The 22,025-nt window shown below is 37.6% G+C and overlaps 1 protein-coding gene across 1 annotated transcript in view; it reads left to right on the top strand.

Annotated features, from left to right (window-relative positions):
* MEIKIN (meiotic kinetochore factor) overlaps positions 1-9,041 on the top strand; it is a 55,322-nt gene extending 46,281 nt beyond the window's left edge. The window contains exons 11-14 of the mRNA XM_011362454.1: positions 2,873-2,992; positions 4,827-4,950; positions 7,420-7,556; positions 8,892-9,041. Of these exons, the coding sequence (XP_011360756.1) occupies positions 2,873-2,992; positions 4,827-4,950; positions 7,420-7,556; positions 8,892-9,041 (531 nt within the window). The remainder of the gene's footprint in view (positions 1-2,872; positions 2,993-4,826; positions 4,951-7,419; positions 7,557-8,891) is intronic.
* Positions 9,042-22,025: the final 12,984 nt, after the last annotated feature.

Raw genomic sequence — 22,025 nt, 5'->3', positions numbered from 1 at the left:
GAAAGATGAGAATATTGCAACACCAACCAGGGTTCTTCTCTTTCTTTCTTTCTTTTTTTATTGTGGCAAAATATATGTAACATAAAATTGACCATTTTAACCATTAAGTGTATAGTTCATGTACATTCACACTGTTATGTAACCGTTACCACCATTCATATCCAGAACTGTTTTCATATTGAAATGCTAAAACTCCATATATATTAAATAATAACTCCCCATTCCTCCCTTCCCCAGGCCCTGGCAACTACCATTCTACTTTTTGTCTCTAGGAAATTGACTGCTGTAGGTACTTCATATAAATGGAAACATATAGTATTTGTCCTTTTGTGTCTGGCTTATTTCACTAAACGTAATGTCTTCAAGTTTCATCCATGCCTTAGCATGTATCAGAATTTCTTTCCTTTTAAAAGGCTGAATAATACTCCTTTGTATGCATATGCCACATTTTGTTTCTCCGTTCATCTGTCTGTGGACATTTGGATTGCTTCCATCTTTTGGCTATTATAAATAATGCTGTAGTGAACATGATTGTACAGATATCTCTTCATGCCCCTGCTTTCAATTCCTTTGTATATATACTTCAAAGTGAAATTACTGGATCATATGTCATTCTTATTTTAACTTTTTGAGGAACCGCTGTTCTGTTTTCCATAATGGCTGCACTCTTTTCCACTCCCACCAACAATGCACAGGGTTCCAATTTCTCTACGTCCTCACCAATACTTGTTATTGTCTGTGTTTCTAAAATAATAGCCATCCTCATAGGTGTGAGATGGTATCTCATCATGGTTTTGATTTGTATTTTCCTAATAACTAATGATGTTGAGCATCTTTTCACATGCTTATTGGCCATTTGTTTGTCTTCTTTTGAGAATGTCTATTCACGTTCTTTGCCCATTTAAAATATCAGATTGTTTATTTTGTTGTTGTTGAGTCATAGGAGTTCTTTATATATTCTGGATATTAACACCTTATCAGACGCATGATTTGCAAATATTTTCTCCCATTCTGTGGGTTACCTTTTCATTCTGTTGATTATGTCCTTTGATTTACAGAAGTTTTTAATTTTTTTGTAGTTCCATTTATCTAATTTTTCTTTTGTTATCTGTGCTTTTGGTATGGTATCTTCAAAATCAAATGTTATGAAGCTTTTTCCCCTCTCTTTTCTTCTAAAAGTTTTATAATTTAGCTCTTACCCAACCTGGCTTCTTAGGTTCAACTTGAGCAACAGGAATACAGTTTGCAAGCAGGGCAGAATCAGGTGTTCCTTTTCAGTGGGAGCAGTACTCCCAGAAGTCCATGCAGCAGCTTACAAAGCAGTCTGGGGACAGCTCAGGTACAAAGAGATGAAATCTAGCATCTTCTGTAATAATACACAGACATACTTCCAGGGCCCCTACAAGGGACATGCCTAATTATAAGAGTCAGAGAAATCCAAAGTACGGTGCCTTTTATAGTATTTACTTATATATAGTGCATTTACCTGGAGCCTATCTCCAGCACTCCAGATTTGGGGATCTGAACAATTATCACCACCCCACTGGCCGTTTGGGTTGGAGAAGCAAGTGTCCTTTCTCTTTTGGAACTAAAGAGAGTGTAGTCTCTCATTTACCTAGCAAATATTTTTTCAGACTCCTAGTAAGCATGCCACAAAAAGCCAAAGCCTTTTTTCCCCTTTCCCTGGGTTATTTCAACCCTTATCCACCTCAAGGACTTTCTAAGAACAGCTCAGATAAAGTCATGGCCTGCTACTTACAGTGAGGAGGCCCAGAATTCCAAGAGAAGGCTCACACAAGTTTATTCAGTGCAAGGCGGGGAGCCAGTGGGGCACAATGGGCTCTTGCTTATACCTAGCACCTGGTCCAGGTTCACAAGGTAGTCCTGGATGAGCTTCTTTGGAATCCTGCTGAACTGTGCCAAGTAATTGTCGATGTAAGAAACATCCAAACTTGGAGAGAATTTTTACGAGTTTATTTGAGCCAAACTGATATATGCCAGGGAGCAAGATCTCAAATGCTCCCTGTATCTAGATTCTTTTAGGAGATTAAAGAAGAGTTAAAAGTTTTTCTTGAATCTGCTGGGTCTTGATTGCCTTCAGCTCAAAACAGTCCACATACCAGAGTGACACATTTTGGGGAGACTTATTTTGAACCCCTGCACACCCCACTCCCCATGAAGTGCAGCTGGGATCTATGCTGACCTAGCCTAACTTCAGGCCAGATTGCTCTAGTCAGACCTAGTTGCTGGTCAACATGACAAAGCTGCTTGGAGTCCCAGTCTAAAGAGTATGGATCATGCATCTGATTTTAACTACTTTGAATTTCATGTAGAAATATGTGGTAATTTCAGTAACCTGATAGTGATATGGATATACAGTGGAAAGAGTTCTGTTAGAGAAAGAGGTTTTTAAATCTCTGGTGTTCAATTGGTAGGCAAGTTGAAGGCAAGGACAGAGCACTAGGGAAGGCTGACATTTAAGAGAAGAGCAGGGAAAATTATTCCAGGAGGTGTAATTTCTTGGTAGATGAATTTCATTTAGTAGGCACTTGATAAATATTAATTGGATGAATAAATAGGAAAAAAATTGCATGATGATGTAGCTAGTGAAAATAGTTATTTAAATAATAACTTTAAAGCTAAAGAGTCTTATAATCTTCTTTATAGACTGATTTGTCCCTAGTTAAACATACACCTTTTAAAGGAACATTTTCAAATGTTGGTAATTATATTAATTCAGAAAAAATTGTTCATATGTCAAGATCAGAAGAAAATGCTTCTAATAAGATATTTCAACTTTCCTTTAATTACTTAAAAATAATTGTTTTTGCAATATTGAACTTCTACAAAAGAGTAATATATTCTTTTATAGATTAATCTGTCCTCAGTTCAAAAAGCGTCTTTTGAGGAACTATTTCCAAATGTTAGCAGCTATGTTAATTCAGATGAAATTGTTCCTGTGTCAAGTTTGCAAGAAAATTCTTCAAATGAGGTATTATTTTCAATTTTTCCTTCAATTATGAAAAGAAATGATTACTGTTATATTAGATACTTTGTATATGAGGTACTTTAAAAAATCTGTTAAGGCTAATATTTACATGTGGATTCAGCTATCAGTTATGATTCCTAATAAAGGCTTTTAGGCCCAAATCTTTTGCATCATCAGGACTTGAGGGTATTAAACGAGAGGAAACAGTATCATCCTATTTCGATCCAAAATTCAGTTTTTGTCTGTATCTATAAATTGTGGTCACCAACCCCATTGTGTTATAATGGAAGTACTATGCTCCATTAATAAAGAAGACATAAAGAGCCATGAGTTGGTGGGAGTAGAGAGAATAAATGAACAGAAAAACAGAGAACGGAAAGAGAGAGGGAGAGAGAGAAAGGGCCAGAGAGAAGGGCAGTGAGGCCAAAGATACAGAGAGAAAGACCATAAGACAGGAAAGAGGCAGAGAGAAAAAGAAACAAAGAGGTAGAACTTTAGGGATGTATAGTGGGTGGTTCAGTATAGCTAGAGCTTTTCAGTGTCACCCAGGAGTGTGGATAGGAATCCAGGTGGGGATGAGACAGCTAGAGATGAGATTATAAAGATAAACAGGGGCCAAAATTGTAATTTATATTAAAGAATTGGGATATTTTTTTTTCTGAGGGAAGCCTATAAAGGATTCTGAAGAGGAGATGATAGCAGGTATTCTTGTATAAAGTTTATTCTGGCTCCAGAGGTGGAGAACAGATTGTAAAAGGCTGAGACTAGAATTAGAGGGCTGATCTCCAGAGAGAAAGAGAGGAAGAGGTAGGGAGAAGAGGAGAGGGAAAGGGAAAAAACATGGGGAGTGGGGGGTGTTGGATAAGAACTTAAGGAAAGTAAAAATAGTTTGAAATAGGAGTTTGAGGGAATGGAAGAACTAAGGAAACACAAGATTATTAGCACATTGTTGAGAGCCCAGTTGAAACTGGAAACTATTAATTTTTTAAAAAGAATCTTTATTGGGATATAGTTGACATGTAATAAATGGCACATATTTAAAATGTGCAATTCGATAGTTTTTACATATGCATATGCCTGTGAAATTACCACCATAATCAAAATAATGAAAATACTCACCACCAAAAGAGCCTTGCTAATGTTTTATGATTTCTTCCTTCCTATCCCTACCCTCCTTGCCCAAGCAACTACTGATCTAGTTATTGTCATTATCTAGTTATGTGTACATTTTCTAGAATTTTGGAGTCATTCAGGAGAGAGGGGAAGGAGTGGGAAGGAGAGAGAGGTGGAGAAAAGAGGTGGGGAGAGAGTCTTTTACTTATATCAGCAATATTAGAACTTTCCTTTTGGACTGCTGAGAGCAGGATCTTTCAATCTCTTTCCTGGAGAGTGTCGGCCTTTTTGGACTGGGGGTCTCAGCAACTTATTTTTAGCAGAGCACTTCCCCTTTCAACTGCTGGAAATCCCTCAGAGAGGAAACCATCTGTTATACCCTTTTCATAGAAAAATCCTTCAGTCTTTTGCTTGAATTAGGGAAGAATAGTTACTAGAAGTAGGAGAGTAGATCTGGAAATCTGTCATTACTTTGTCTTTAAATTATCCAACCTCTCTAGACCTAAGTTTCCTCATTTTACAAATGGGAATAATCTGCCTTGCTTGGTTAAAACATAAGCAAATGTTTTAAAACCAATTAGTGTTTGGGGTGGAGTAAACATTTCATAAATGCTTTCTATTATTAATATTTATAAAATATGGATATTAAGACTTTGAAATAAGACAACACATAAACATAGTACCTAGAAGAATTATACAGTATCTGCCTTTTCTTTTTTTTCAGGTTTCTTTAAATACATCAGAAATATGTTATATTATTAGAGCATCACCAGGAACTAGACAAGTGAAAAGTAAAGGGGTTATTGTAAAGAAGAAGAAATATTCTCTTCCTAAAGATATTCCTCAAGGTACTGTTGTGGTATGAGTGCAGAGCCTACTTTTTGAAAGATATAAGACATTTTTATTGCAAATTCCTTATGTACACAAGAAATTCAGTTGTAAATTGTATTCTGAGAGTTCTTGCACAAAGTGGAAATAGTAAAAGTATAAAAAGTTCAGTCAGATTTTATAACCTGATTAAAATAATTTTTTGAAAGTTAATTACTTCATCTTTTAAAAAATTAGCTAATGTTATTGGTTTAAATGTATTTAGGATACTTCCTCTTAATAATTATTTGAAATTTAGTGTTGTTAAGTTTTATTTTTAGTAGCATTCTTTTTAAAGATATGGAGATATTTTTGCATTCACTTAACATTGGTTGAGTACCTCCTCTGTGAAAGGCACTGAGCTAAGCACCTTCTTATGTCTCATTTATTTTTCACTATGATTTTAATGTTAAGTAGGATGTATGTTATTATCCTCATTTATATATTATACTACTTTAGACTCTGATACTTAAATTAGTATACAATTTGTCCAAGATCGTATTGTAACCAAGTGGTAGAGAGGTGTTCAATCTTTCAAGGCTTCTAGACTCCAAGTTTAGGTTTTTCTGTACTTCCCTCACTGCATATCAGGCAGAATACTTATTACTTCATGGGTCTTGGGAATCTTTTATATGTAAGCAGGCAATGAAGCAATTGAAATTTAATAGATTACATATAACTTCAATCCAACTAAGCTGTCTACTCTTGATTCTTGTACCCATTTCTTTCACAGAGCCTGCCCTGATTATTCCCTAAGTCCACAGAGATTTTTTTTCTTTTTTCTAAGCTCCTCTTACATTTAATTCAATGCTACTCATTTGACACTTAATAATATACTTTACCTGACATAATTTACAACACTGATTTCTTATATTCTTTAGATTATGAAGTTTTCAAGGACAGAGACCACATAATAGACTTCTTCCTATCTCTATCTCTGATAACATTAGCATAGTGGTAGGGAATAATAGATGCTGTATTAGTTAGGGTTCTATTAAAGAAACAGAACTAGTAGGGTGTATATACACACTTCAGAAAATTGAATTATGCAATTGTAGGATTTTGCTGAAAACAGTAGAGCAGGTGCAAAGCTATTGGTCAGATGATGTTGATGATGCGATCCTCAGGAGGAATTTCTTCTTCTTCAGAGAAACCTCAGGTTTTCTCTTAAGGCTTTTCAGCTGATTGGATGAGGCCTACCCACATTATCCAAGATACTCTCTTAAAGTCAATTATTATAGATGTTAACCACATCCACAAAATATTTTCACAGCAACACCAAGATTACTATTTAAGATACTTGAGTAATACAGCCTAGCCATAGAACTAACCATCATAGCCCGCTCTATGTCAACTATGCATTCATACACATCTCTTTAAACCATATTTAATCTCCAAATAAAGACAGTAACAAAGTCATACTTCTGTCTAACGTAGTACAACTGTCCTACATACAACTGAAAATGTGCTAATTCCTTCCACAGGAGAGGTTACAAAGTCTTTGGGTGATGTTGCTTTTCTCTTTAATATCCTCTAACTCAAGTACTGTGATCTAAAGTTAACTGTTATTAATACATCTTATGTTGGGTGATATGGTCATAAGGGAAGGAGGAAAACAGATATTTGCTTAACTAGTCATGTTGGTCATAACTGATATTTATAACTACCTTTCTCCACTACCCATTTCATATTCCCCCTGCCCTCAGCAAACACCTCAGCTGATCATGGTTCTTTAACTGGTGAGGTAACACAAACCCCCATTTCTGAGGTGTCTGGAACATTACTGGTTCTGCTTAGATTGGATTGTTGTAGTTTTCCATTGACTTTAATCACAGGGCATGGTAGTACTGTGGAATGCTTTAAGGGATCTCCTGTATCCCATACATACTCTTTCTTCCCTCCATTGTGGAGTGGTAGTTTAACATCCCCTTGGTCATCAGGATCAATCACCCTAACCAGTACAGTAACTCCCTTCTTTGCTTGTTGACTCAGAGATACGAGGAGCTCAAAGTGGCCAGTTGTCAGTCTTAACTTCCAATCCAATGGAATCATTTGTTGTATCCCCTGGTGAAAGCATTCCTCCCTTTGGAACTAAGACCTCTAAAGCAGCAGAGCATAAAGTCATGGAAACATGAAACAAAAATTTTGCTAGTAGGTCACCAGGGGTAATATTGAGTGGTTCCACTCCCATTTCCAATTTTTGGACCTGTATATCCTGGCTGTGGAGAAACAGTACCATGTATTGGATGCTGATTCAGAGCATATACAGCCTTCTGGAGAACCTTGCCCCAGCCCTCCAAGGGCTCCCACCTAGCTGGAACTGTAACTGAATCTTCAAAAGGCTATTCTACCATTCTGTTAAACCAGCTGCTTCAGGATGGTTGGGGTCATGGCAAGACCAGTGAATTCCATTAGCATAGGCCTATTGCCACACTTCTTTTGCTGTGAAGTGCTTTCCTTGATTAGAAGCAATGCTTCTAATACCGTGATGGTGGATACCATGATGGTGGATAAGGCATACTGTAAGACCTTGGATGGTGGTTTTGGCAGAAGCATTGAGTGCAGAGAAGGCAAATTAATATCCAGAGTAAGTGTCTAATCCAATAAGAATGAAATGCTGCCCCTTCCATGGTGGAAGTGGTCCTATGTAATCAGCCTGCCACAGGTAGCTGGTTGATCACTCCAGGGATGAGGTGTTGGTCTCTGTTGCTGTAGTTAGTAATGGTATTCCATGTTGCTGAGCTCAGCATAACCTCCATCCCTGCCACCATGGCCACTTTATTTCTCAGCTCACTGGGCGATGGCAGAGGTGGCTGGGGAAAGAGGCTAACTGGTTGCCACAGAAAGAGTTATCCACTTGATTAGTGAACTCCTCTGCTGAGATCACCCTTTGGCGAGCATTCACATGCGACACAGATATCTTCATGTTTTTTGTCCATTCAGAGAGGTATGTCCACATCTCTTCCTTAAATTTCCTCGTAATCAATTTTCCAATCATGTCCCTCCCAAGTCCCTGACCAGCTGAACTATTAGCCACAGTCCATAAATTAGTATATAATTGCACATCTGGCCATTTCTCCTCCAAACAAAATGAACAATGATGTGTACTGCTCGAAGTTCTGCCCACTAGAAGGGTGTCTTTCAAAATTTCTTTCAGAGATGTCTCAGAAAGGAACTATAGGTGTTATAACTGTCTATAATCAGGTGGTGCCTGCATATCAATCAGAACCATCTGTAAATCAAGCCTGAGTTTTCTTTTCCTCAGTCAGCTAATTGTAGAAAACTTCCCATGATGCCATAAATGCAGGCTGGGAAAGAGAAGGTAAAGTAGCAGGAGTGGAGCCATGGGCATTTGGGCCACTTCCTCATCTAACTTACTTCTGCCTTCAGGGCCTGCTCTAGCCCAATCTGATATATACTGTTTCCATTTGATAATGGAGTGCTGCTCTTCACAGCCAACTTTATGGCTTGGTGCATCAGACAACACACAATTCATGATATGCAGCTCAGCTCCCATTATAACTTGGTTACGTATTCAGTCTCTACTAAGGCCCAATAACAGACCAAATGCTGTTTCTCAAAAAGAGAGAGTAATTATCCACAGAGAATGGCAAGGCTTTGCTTCAGAATCCTAAAGGCTTGTGCTGTAATTCATCTACAGATACCAAAAAGCATCTCTATTTGCCACTGACACTTTAAGCACCATTGGATCTGCTGAATCATGTGGTACAAGTGTCAGAGCATCTTGCATAGTAGCCTGGAACTGTTGCAGAGCCTTCTTTTATTCTGAGACCCCCCTCAAAATCAGCAGCTTTTTAGGTCACTTGGTAAATGGGCTAGAGTAGTACATTCAAATAAGGAATATGTTGACTCCAAAATCTAAAAAGGCCACTAGATATTGTGCCTGATTTTTTGGTTGTAGGAAGGGCCAGATGCTCAGATGCAGCAACTTATCTTTTACCTTAGGATGAATATCTCTCATTTCATGGAGGTGGAAAAAGACCCAGTAATTCCACTTCCTGGAAACCTGGAAACCCACCAATTCCACTCCCAGGAGTATATCCAGCTATAATGTGTACATGTGTTCATCAGAAGATTTGACTAGAATGTTCACAGCAGCACTCTTGATAATAGCCCCAAACTGGAAACTGTTCAAAAGCCCATCGGCAGTAGAATGAATGAATAAACTGTGGTATATTCATTCATTGAAGTGCTTTATAGCAGTGAGAATTAACAGTATACAGTCACATGCAACAATATTGATGAATCACATAAGGAACCAGACACAAAAGAGTGCATTTTAATATTACTTATATTTAGTATACAACTAGGCAAAACTAAACTATGATGGAAATCACCATGGTGTCCTTGTGGGGGACAGAGTATTACCTGGAAAGGGTTATGAGAGGGAATTCTAGGGTGCTGGTAGTATTCTGTTTTATTATCTGGATGCTGGTTATGTTGGTGTATTTCTGAAAACCCGTAAAACTGTACACAGTACACATATGTGTACTTTTCTGTGTGTATGCTATACTTCTATAAAAAGTTAAAAATAGAGAAACTTCTCTTAATTTGATCTTTTTGACCTGTTATAATGGTTTCTGACATCAGGAAATGGCACAATTATAGGTTTAAGTATGTAACAAATCAACACTAAAATGTATCTGGGAAGTTTTTTGACTCGTTCAGACCAAAATTTTTAGTTTAATTCGCAGAGAAACTCCCTGATGGATGTTGAACCAATTGTGCCACCTTCTGGCTTCTTTCTAGGCTCTCACCTCATTTAACTGTCTCCTCATTTAAGTAATTCTCTTTCAGTCTCAGGCCACTTGTCTCTGCCTTTCCTTTAGTAAAAATAGCAAAGCCCCAAGCTAACTAGTGATCATGTTATTTTAAACATGCAGCAGCCTATTTTTAGTCCTGGCATTTAACATTTTAACATTACTGCTTGTTTGGCAGTAATCTAATCAGTGCTGCAGGGCGAAGCTCACTTTTGATGGTGTAGGACCCCTGTTCAGTATACTGCTTGTTTATTAATAACTGGCACTGTACTGTTTAATGAAAAAATGTGGTAAAAGTGAACCACTAGAGGAGTCCAAAAGAGATGTGATAGAGGAGGCTGTATGGGTAGAAGAGGCCTTAAAATATGTCTAGTCCAAGGTTTCTCAATGTGTGTTTCTCTGACCACCTGCACCAGAATTACTGCAGGCCTGGTAAATTGCAATCTCTAGAGATAAGGCACAGGAATCCGCAATTTGATGCACTTGCAAAGTGATTCCGCAATTTGATGCACTTGCAAAGCACTAAAATTTGAGAACCATATAATATTCTAGTCTATTTTGCTCATTTTACATAACAAAAATGACTGGCCAGATCAGTAAGTGACTTACTCATGTTCACACAACTAATTACTGGCAGAATAAGAACTAGAACTTAGCTTTCCTGGTTCTCAGTAGTTTGACTGGGTAGCTGTCAAATAAGAGACAGATGTTGGAGTAGATAGGGCTCTGAGTTTCCCAGTTCATCCAGACAGCAGTTTTGCTTCTCTTTGCTTTAACTATTGGGTTTTTGTATTCTATTTAAACAGAGTTTTTTTGTTTTGTTTTTTTGTTTGTTCTTTCCAAGAGACTTGGACAATCATTGCTTTGTATTTCTTACAGTTATAGCAGTGGGTGTCTAAAATATTGGTACATTATTTTGCCAGCAAGCATGTATTAGGCATGGCAATATTAGCAAGGGATATGAATACGTCCTTAGCCCTCCAGGGCTTACAGAGTAGTGATAAGATAAACCTTACAGTCTTCTCTGCAAGATGATAAGCTAGAAGTGGAACAAGGCACTATAGGAACCCATGAGGGGATACTTCTAACTTTGCTATGAAATATCAGGAAAGACTTCTTAGCTAATAATACCTTTTGAAAAATCAGACATAACCTGTGGCTATCCTTGTAAGATTTAAAAATTTCTATTTTACTTTGATCTCCAGAAGAGATGATAAATGGTGTGTTATAAACTCTTATTTCAAGGATAACAACCTAAAAACATATATGTTTTTAGTTGAGGAGTTTGAGTTTTTAGATAATAACAGCAGACAGACGTATCACACAAAAGTGAGCTGGAAAAAGATTTGAGTATCTGAGGGATGGTAGTAGAAATCACTTAAGAGTAGGACAACCTTGAGTTCAAATCTAGCTGTTACATGAGAAAATTCCACCAGTCCTCTGAATTTTAACCTCCGATCTGTAAAATTGGCATAATAGACATTCTTTTCTTAAAGAGTTGTTGCAAGAATTAGAGATAATCCGTGTAAAGTGTCTGACATATAATAATCACTCATTACGCAATAATTATTATTTGCTTCTATAGGTTAGATTAATTCCTCAAGTCTAGCTTACTGTATTTCTCTTTGAAAATGATTCATTTGCTTTCATTAAATTGCAAAAAGCCTAAAATATATTGCGTGATTATTGTATTTGACGATAAAATTGGTTATGCCAACGGACACATTGATCTAATACAAATACAGAGGTGAAGTATGCCAGTCCTTGGGGAAAAGGAATCAAACTAGTTTGACATAATGGAGACCTTTTAAGGCTATCTATTTGGGGTCATGTAGCTATAGAATAAAAAGATGAAGTTTTGCAGTAGATTGTTTCATTCATTCAGCAAACATTTGTTATGTCTGGATATCATATGCTAGATGCAGTTAGTTGCTGATAATGTTGAGATAATTGTCTTTATGAAGTTTGTAATCTCACAGAGGAAGCCAGATATATAAAACAAGTCCAATGGAAGCATAGATACTTTCATAGAGCTCTATGTGGGACCCTTTTGAGGTGCATAGGGAAGGTGGGAAATCCTCTGAAGGATGATCTGAAGCCTTCAAGGACATCCTGAGACATTCTAGGCAGAGGCACTGTGTAAATAAAGGCACAGAGGCTTAAAGCATTCTCAGGTAGTTAAGGAACTGAAAGTAGTTACATTCAGCTGGAGAAGAGATTGGACTCTCTTTGAGATCAGATCGTGGAGAACCGTACTGATTTTTGACTTTATCCTCGTCAAATTGCTTTTTAATTTGATCATTCTGGCTACAAGTGTAGAAATAACTTGGAAAGAAGTGAGCCTGGAAGCAGAAACATCAGGGAGAAGTTTTGCAAAAGCCTTGATGAACAAAGGTGAGAAAATATACTCAGCTAATGTATCTCAAAATGTGGTGTTCAGACCACCTGGGGAATTATAAATAATACAGATTTCCAGGTCATTGCTTCAGGGATCTGGTGAGGAGTGCTGGGGTTTGAGAACCAGTCTGAACTGAAAATGTTAATGGTATAATTGCCAGGGCTTAGTGACTGATTAGATACCGGTACAGGGTAGTGAGGGAGAAGGACAGTTAGAGGATGACTCTGGTCTCTAGTATGGTAAAGTTTCAGAAATTATGTGTTCTAGGCGATGTCATGGGGGAATACAAGGCAGGGCCCTGGATGTATAAATGAAGGCTGAAGAGGGGCATGTGAGACTAGATAGTTGGGTGGGATGATTACCCACTTGGGAAGTTATTCAAAAGTTGATGTGGAGAGAATGACTGTGGCCCAGTTTCCAAATTCTTTAATAAATAATCAGACAGTGTCTGAGGTCAAGGAAAACAACGATAAGGAGGAGTAGAAGGTAGAACAGCTGGTGCTTCCCAGATTTTAATGTACTTGTGACTTGCTTAAGGCTCTTCTTAAAAATTGAGATTTTTATTCAGTAGATGTGGAATGGATCTCAAGGTTCTACATTTCTAATAAACTCTTAGGTGATGATGAAGGCCATGAACCACACTTCGAATGGCAAAGATATAGGTCTCTGGCATTCAGTCTCAGCTGCACATCAGACTTTCTTGGATATTGGAGTTCCTTGCCCAGAGGTCCTGATGCAATTGCTATGGAGTATGGCCTGGACATCAGGATATTTAAAGGCTCAGTTAATTCTAAGCTGTAACAAAGTTTGAGAACCCATTGATATTAGATAGGCTGATTAAGTCAGGGGGTAAGGTGTTTTATAATATGAAAGTGGCAATAGGAATAGGTAAAGATGGCTCCACTCTGGATCTCCTGATACAAGATGTGGAAGAAAGGCCCCAAAATCCTGCACTGGGAAGAACAGCAATGACCAAGAGTAGGAGAATGCAAAGGAAGAGTGGGTAGGAAAATGTGAGGGGCTTCTGCCTGTGTAATGGCTGAGGAGGACAGGGATGAGAAGTACAGCTGAATTCCTCCAGATTATAAGGCTGGGTTAGAGGCCTTGTGATGGCCACTGACAGCTGTCTTTGCTGGGCTTTCCACTGGGATGTTATTGAGCAGGTCTCTTTGTGTCTCCAAAGAGAGTGTCTTTAGCATGTCCAGGAAGGAGTGAGGCAGCTATTCCTTTTTTTTATTATTATTATTATTGGCCTCTAGATTTATTTCCTAAGGTAATAGGGTGAAACTAAAATGACCTGGGCATCAACTCTCTCCCCCAGTGTCTGGTTACTAATAATTGTTGAACATCTGCTTGTGATGTATATGAAGTAATCTATTGTTATATTTTTTCTCCAGATATTATAATAAAAACAAATGGCAAGATGTAGCAGCTGTGGCTGAATTTTCACTACTTTGAAGACATGAAAGTAAAGTCAAATCCATAAAGCAGAATGTCTACCTGAAATTATATGAAATTCAAAAATCAAAATCTCTAATTATTTGTGACATATCCCGGTTTTGAAATTCTATTGAGATCCTTATAATTTATTCTTAATAATTTAAGAAAGAAACATTCTCTTGTATGCTTCTTAAACATATGTATTTATATTGTACAATAAGAATAAATATATTAGAGGACTGTACATTAAATAGATAATTTCAGCTAATTTATAAGGACCAACACCAGAGTACTATGTGACTTCCTTTGATTGTTCCGCCCCCCAAATTTATCCTTTGTGTGGATTAAAATTAGTAAAGTTGTTGAAGCACTAAAAATGAAAATGCTTATATTACGAGCTATTTTTAAGAGAACTTAATTGAAACCACATGAGTGAGAGACCTAATTCCAGATCTGTCTGAAAGAAACTCTGCATTCAAGGTTTGCTGAAGCAGGAAATGTATATTATGCACAATCAATCATACACTAAATTTTTAATGTATTACCTCATCCCCAAACAACCTTCTTTAGCTAATACTATCTATGAATTTTTTTGTTTTTGGATTTTTTGGCAATATAACTTGTCACATCTCAACAATGCCCATCCTAAAAAGCAGTGATCCTGTTGTCAGTTAACATAGGACAGTTGTATAACTATTGGTGAGATTTTTAACTCTGATGATTTTACTAATATTATACATAAAAGCAAATAAGAGTCAGATTTTCTAAGATGCTTCAATAAGAAAGAAAAATTTTAAATCAATGAATTTGAGGTTATGTAACCTACATAGTATTCATTTTTAAATAGGAATCTCATAAAGATATTTTCGTAAATGATTTGACAGGCCTTAAGCCCCTAACAAACTACTTGTGATTTCTGTTTTACATTTCCATCTGCAGGTGAAATATGGGAAAGTTGTTAAGAAATGCAGAAGAGCTCTTTAATGATGGTGGCTAGAACCAAATTTAGACCTGAAATCTAAATCAGTACTCAACTAAGTCATTATCTCCTGTGGTTGTTTTTAAAAGCAGAAATGTGATAAGCAGTGGGAGAAGAAGAAATTAAATGGCTTATTTTCAAGGAGTTTATAATCCAGCGGGGAGGGGAGAGAATGAGAATGATAATGGATTATTTGATAGTTTAATCAGGCGGTAGGCACTTGTGAGAAAGAATGACACCTAGTTCTTAGACTGAGCCTAGTGGGGCTGGAAGAAATAAAGATTTGATAGTTTTGTACTGCTGTTAGGAAAAATTATAGCTAGCTCAGAGAGATAAATCACTTGGCTAGGATGATATAATTTAGGATGCAACAGAGCCAGGATTGGAAAGCAGGACTATTTGAGTCCAATATTTTTTGTTTGTTTTTTTTGTTTTATTGGTTAGAGCACAGGGAAAGGTGGGAAGTTGGAAGGAATTATAATCGACATTCAAGGCTTAGGGGTGGAGGACATAACTTTAGTTACGATTAAGAAGAAGGAAAGTAGAATAAGCTGGCATGCTGTCAGACATGAGAGAGTCCAAAGAGGATTCCTGTTGGCTAGTCCTAGGACAAGGTTGTATTCTTACTTCACACCTGTGGGTAGGTCCCATACATCTATTGGTGAACTTCCCTGGAAGAGCATCAGAAAAGGAGTTCATCTCTTTCCGGAGGGAGAGTCACTATAGTTTTCATCACATTTCCAAAGTAGTGTGCAATCTAAAAAATATCAACAATGAGACTGGATCCCTTTACTTAAGCATATAACAATTAAATTTCATTTTTAAGCATTTAAAATTATATTTTCAAATTATACTTGATTAAAAAAAATTCAGGTCATGAGTACTCAAGAAATTCAGTAAAAAATGCATGATGTAAATTATATTTAAAAAATTTTAACTCGAGTGTACTTTTTCACCTCTCCAAGGTATAATTCATCATGGTTTGTTCAGTTATGAATAGTCTCTTCATCTCATATTGAGTATATAGCATGTATGTTTATATGAAGAATGTGATGCCCAGATTTTCCAGATAAAAGATATCTTCAACCTCTGCTGCTCTACTGGTGCTTTCTAACCTGCAGTTGAAAATGTTCAATTATTTTACATCTTAAATCCTCCCTTTACTTTTATGTTCTTCTACCTAATCATTCTTCACCTTCTTACATCCATGTTTCTTCAAGAGTGCTTTCTGTCTTCTTACCAATCTCTCACTTCTCAACCCTTCCTCCTCCTCTCCCTCCCCTCAACACACATAGAGTCTGGTTGGCTTCAGCTCTGGTTTTCCCATGACACTGATCCCCTCAAGGCTACCAGCAACCCACTTGATGTTAATCTAAGGTTTGTTTTTTTTGTTTGTTTGTTTCTGATTTTACCCAACCTCTCCCAGCTGATGATGTTGCAGACTAATACTCTTCTTGAAAGCCTCCAGTAAGGAATGATCTCTCTGAAACATTACTCTCTAGGCTTTCATGTCATCTCTCTCTCTTTCTCTTCTGTTTCTTCTGAAGGCTTGGTTTCCTCTGTCTTTAAATTTTTGTTTTCCTGGGGTTCTAGTCTAGGGCCTCTTATGTTACATAGTCTCCCTGTGTGAGCTTATCTACCACTGGTTTCAGTTACCATCTCTGTGCAATTGACCCCAAATCTTTGTCTTTAAAATATTGCCATGGATATTGATAGTGGATGTGTGTTGTGAGTGTCCCTGCATCTGTCCCCCAAAAAGGTTAGTTGTGTTTTCTTATATTCCCACGCCATCCTGTACTGGCTCACATCATAACTTTTATCACAATGTACTATAATTGCCTGTTCTGTTTTTTCTTCCCAGACTATAAATAAGTTCCTTGAGTGAAGGAGCTATACCTTGTTCATCATTATATTTCTATACCCCTCTCCTTCCATCCTAATTAGAGTGTGAATTTCCAAGCCACGTGGGTTTAGGTAGGATTGATGCCACTCTTAGTCTGAAGAGTGGGCCTTTAATGGCTTAAGTCAATTACAATAGCCTTCCCAACTCTGGCACGGCGATTGGTTCAGGAATGGATCCAAGACCTAAACTGATCCTATTGGATTAAATCGCAGAGCTTTTTCTGGAAATGCTGGGATCCAGACTTTTTGCTCTTGGATTTTTACCTGAAAGGAAAGCCGTTGGCAGCCATCTTGTGTCCACAAGTGGGAATGGAGTTCACACTAAGAAATTAGAGCTGGGATGGAGAAACCAGATTCTTGATTTCATTGTTGCAGTCACTGGATGCAGCTGTGCTTGAACTGTTGTCTATTTTAGGTCCAGTTATGAGAGCGAGTCAATTTTTTTTTCTTTTGGCTTTTGCTAATTTAGTTTGGGTTTTCTATCATGTGCATCATAGACCATCCTGACTGATGGACTCAATCAAGACCATTCTAGAAGTTCTAGATCTGTGTAGCCAAATGCTTACTTGTCATCACTGCAGGGGGTCTCATGATATCTCATATGCAACATATCTCAAACTGAACCTGTCTCCCCCCTTGAAGCAGTTCTTCTGTTATCCGTTTCAATGTTAGATATCTTCATCCATCTCAGTTACCCGAGCCAGAAATTTGGCCATCATCCATGACTCCTCCCTTTCTCTTACTTTCTAATGGGCAGCCAATCATGAAGTGCTGCTGATTTTGAGTCCTAAATATTATTTTCCACTCTCTTCCATTCCTGTGGCTATTCTCTGAGTTCATACCAGTACTTTCTTGCCTGGTTTAGTGCAACAACCTCCTCACTAGTTTCTCAGCCTTTATTCTTGTACCCTGTAGTCAATGTTCCGCAATGCATGCAGAGGTAGCTTTCTAAAATGCTCATCTGATCACGTTTTCTGCTTAAAATTCTTTAGTAGCTCTCTAGCATCTTCTGGATAAAGTCTAATCTTTTATATTTAGATTTAATATTTTACTTAGTTTTCTTAATTAATCCAGTTCAATTTTACCACTAGGTTATATTATCGGTCACTGAATTTTTATATTTTCTCTTCCCTCCAAGCCTTGAATGTGATGCTCCATCTGCCTGAAACACATTTTCTTGCTCACATCCTCTTTTCTTTAGCTTCTCCTATTTTTATTTTTAATCTCTATTTATTCTTTCCTATTCTTTCCTCCAGATAACTTTCCTTAATTCCCCCAAAAGGTTAATTGCCCACATCATAGCATTTATCACAATACTATAATTGCCTGTAAATTTCTGGTTTTTCTCCTTAGACAGTAAGCTTCTTGAGTGCAGGAACTACATCGTGTTCTTCATTGTATTTCCAGGTTCTAGCACAGCTGCCAGACATATATTAAACATATTAAAGTGTTTGAAAAATATTTGTTGAAAAAATGTTTGTCATAGAAGTGTGCCATTATATAAAGGACCTTCTTTTGTATACTTCTAATAGAATTCAAGGTGAAGATTTCCAGCTTGTTTATTTTATATTGAAGGTACAAGTTTAGCACTTATCACAATCTGTAATAACTTGCTTGCTTGTTTACTTGTTAGTTTCCTAAGGGCAGAGGTTGTACCTGTCTTGTTAACGTATTCTTAGTGCCTGGAATATAGTAGGTGCTTGATGTCAAATTTTCCATTAGATTATTTCCAGTAGTGTTTAAAATTCTCTAATATCTTTCATCTTAAAGAAAAAAAGAGGAAACCCAATTTTCCCTCCTCCCATTTCTTCTCGATCTCATTTCTCTGCTTCCTATCTCAGCAAAACAGAGGAGGTATCTATACTTGTTTATCATTTCCTCTCTACCCTTTCTTTTTTGAACCCACTCCATTCAGGCCTTCATTCATGTGACTCCATTGAAACTGCTTTTGTCAAGATATCCATGTTGACAAATCTAATGGACACTTACATGTTCAGAAACATTCAATACAGTTGACCCCTTCCTCATTTTGGGGACATTTTCTTGTCTTACTACTGATCCTCCTCCTTTTCTGGATCCTTCTCTTCAAGTCCAATAAGTGTTGTTCTTTTTGAGTCTTAGTCCTGGACCCCTCTTCTATATATATATATATATATATATATATATATATATATATTTCCCCCCCCCCGGGAAAACTCATCTATTCATATATTTTAAATCCTGTGTATGAGCTGATGCCTTCCAAATTTCTCTTTCCCATCCTGACTTCTTCCCATACAGTCTGCTCAGAATATATTTAGATTTAATATTTTCAATTTTTGTCTTCAAACCTGTGCTTTCCCTGGTCTTTCTATCAGGAAATGACTTCTATTTAGCTGCTCAAGGAAAAAACCTAGGAGTCAGTCCTTGGTTTTTCTTTCCTTCACTCCTGTTAGTTGTATCTCCAAAATAACCCTAGTTAGTCACCATCAGATCTTGCCTAAAATATGCAGCAGGCTCATAGATGGTGCAATAGCTCCTAGCACACTTCCCATGATGATCCTACATAATCTGGCCCCTTATATTTTTCTAACCACATCTCAAACATCTCCCTCCCAGAGTGTACTCAGCAAGTCTGGCCTACTTTTTCTTCTTCAAACAGGTAAACTCATTCCTGCCTTGGAGCCTTTGTACCTTTTCTTCTCTCTGCCAGAATGTTCTTCACTACTTTCTTCTGGTTCCTTTTCCTTTTCCTTCTTTATACTTCAGTTCAAATTCCACATCTTTGGAGAGGCCTTTCTTGACCACTTATCTAAATTTGGCCCCCTCTCGTTGCTTGTTATCAACTATTTCTTTCCTAGTTCCTAGCACAACTTGCAAACATCTTGTTTATTTTGCTACTTGCCACTAGGAACTAAGTTCCTGAGAGCAGGGACTCTCTTGTTCAGTACCATAGCCTTAGTGTCTGAGACCTTGGAGGGACTCAGAAATATTTGTCGAATAAATGAATGTTTTCTGGTGCCTCAAACCACTGCGATTCCTTTATTGGATAGTAGTAAATCATTAGTTGGTTTAAGAGATTTTAAATCTGAGGTATTGAGTTCATCTTAGTATGATTAGGCAGTTTTACTTGATCATCTTGATTCTAAATGTCTTTTTCTGAGATGTTATCAATGAAAATTTGTTTCAGGAAAATTCAGCACAAATTTAGGCTACGGTTATTTGCATGGTGGTTAAGGGAGCAAAATTACAGTTTTATTGCCAATTTTTCCTGTATCTGGTAACTGGAAGAGAGTGCCCAGTCTTTTATATTATTGGAAGCAGGTGAACAGAGACACATAGGTTGTTCGAATTTGGGGAGAGGCTGAATCCTCTACTCTCAAGTGAAAGTGTAGGCTTTATGTCTAATCTAACTCAGAAGTTCCACATTTATATAACATTAATGAATAAATAATAGTTATTTTATCTCTCACATTTCCTCTTTATTGACTTCCTAACTTAAAGAGGCTACTTTAAGACACCTCAGTTGCTTTGTGGGAAAAGGTAGTGTTAAGTAAAAGGAAAAAAAGTAGTTTATATCATTATTGAACTTAAAAATATTTTTAATCTATATAATTAAGTATAGTTACATTTTTTTTATGACAAATGTATCATTTCAGCGCTCCATATTCTGTAATTTGAGTATTATGCTATAGCGAAAAGGAAGTGTGATGAATGATAGCAAGTAAATTTAGTTTTTTCTATACCTTTCAAGACTAAATATGACTATAGAAAAGTTATTACATGATTTGAGAGTACTAAAAGAACTCTTATCCAAGCAGTAATGTTCTTTCCCTTACAATTAATATCTGTAATTATCTATGAAGTAATTGTTTTCTAAGATGAAAGCACACAAAGTTAATGTATCTAAAACTTTCTTCTGAGGGGACCTGGAACTACTCTGTGCCAGCCACGGACCAGCCATGAGTCTTCAGTGTCTCTAGTTCTATGTAGATAGGCTTCAGACTGTTTCCACCTTCACACTCATTTATTGTAAATTGCTAGTATAAAAAAACCTCCAAAACTTCCCAAGTGATTGATCGATCAATTTACTTATAGGATACGCATTTTATCACTTCTAAAAATTGCATTGATTTTATTTTATTTTTTACATAAATTTTATACTATGTTCGCATTTTGTGAGAAAAATATACATAACTCATTTTGCCTTATTAAGAAATCTTTCAGCGTTTGGCACCAGAGTCCAGAGGATTAGCTTAAGTTTATTGGTGAAACAGTCCTGCTATTTTGCTCCTGTGTTGCCCAGTAACTTCTGGAGCTTGGGCAAGAGGAATTTTGAATGAATCTTAACCGGAGCACCTCAAATGTGACCTCAGAGAGACCTTCCCACTCATTTCATTGCTTAATTCCTTTTCAGAACAGTAGTCTAAAGTTACCTTGTTTACTTACTGTGACCTCATATAGAAAGTTAGCTCTGGCTCTGTCTTTTTTGTTTGCTTTGGATTCCCAGTGCTTAGACCAAGGACACAAACATTTGTGGTATGAATTAATTTCTTAATCATATGTATGCTTTTACAAGTATTGTGCTATTGAGACTCAACCTGTTGACTGATAACATTCTCAGATATATATTCTGATTACTTTTTTTCTATACAAGACCACTTATTTTATAGCTTAAACTCTAGCTGCAAATTCAATAGGAGTTGGTATCCACTTAAAAGACAATTTGATTTGTATGCCTAGTTAAATGGAATTCTCAAAAAAAGTGTTTTTATCTAACTTTCCAGCCACATGCCAGTCATTTCCTGACATATTTGTCGGAGAACTGCATCCCATGGTACAAAATTCCTGATCCTGAAGGGGGAGTGGGTGAATGAGTGGAGGGGCTGAAAATTTATAAAACCAATTTGATCCAAACCCTGATAAATTTTGGCTCCCCGGGTCTAAAATGACTGCAAGGTCATTTATGAGCAATATTTTTCTTTGGAAAAAGCTTTTCATCCTACCAAATCCATTTGTTTACAATTCCACAGTTCTCTCCCTCCGTATCTAGACATTCAGATTGAGCCTAAATCTCGAGCACTATCACTAACGCTTCCAAGGGAATAATTCCCGGTGTCAGGGTTCGAGTCACAAACTCTGAGGGCAGCTGCCCGCAGGCCTTGGTAGAGGCCATCTCTACAGGAAGTCATGGCCGTGGCGGGTGTCTTGGCAGGCCCCTCCACCAGACCCCGTGAGCCAGTCCTGTGCTGTCACGTTCTAAGTCCACACTCTTGAGTCCGCTCGCGGCCAGGCACCAGCGGGCCTGTGGACCCGGACTCAATGTCCAGCCTATGCTGCGGCCCCAAGGCTAACGCTCGCGCGCCTTCTCTGCTCCAGGAGCCAACAAGACTCCGGGAGGCGCCGGGTGGAGGTGTCTGTCGAGGGTGCGCGGAGCCAAAGGCTTCTGCGCTCGGGAGTCCCTGGCATTGTCTCCGCGCCACTCCTCGGTAGACCCAGCAGCTGACAGATTCACAGAGGGCCTGGACCCGAGCGCGTTACCGCTTCCGTTCCCCAGCTACCGCTCACTCCTTGCCC

Source organism: Pteropus vampyrus, unplaced genomic scaffold (assembly GCF_000151845.1).
Source record: "Pteropus vampyrus isolate Shadow unplaced genomic scaffold, Pvam_2.0 Scaffold74, whole genome shotgun sequence".
NCBI classification, from domain to species: Eukaryota; Metazoa; Chordata; class Mammalia; order Chiroptera; family Pteropodidae; genus Pteropus; species Pteropus vampyrus.
The sequence above is the reverse complement of the archived record's forward strand: the minus strand, read 5'-3'. Positions and strand labels throughout refer to the sequence as shown.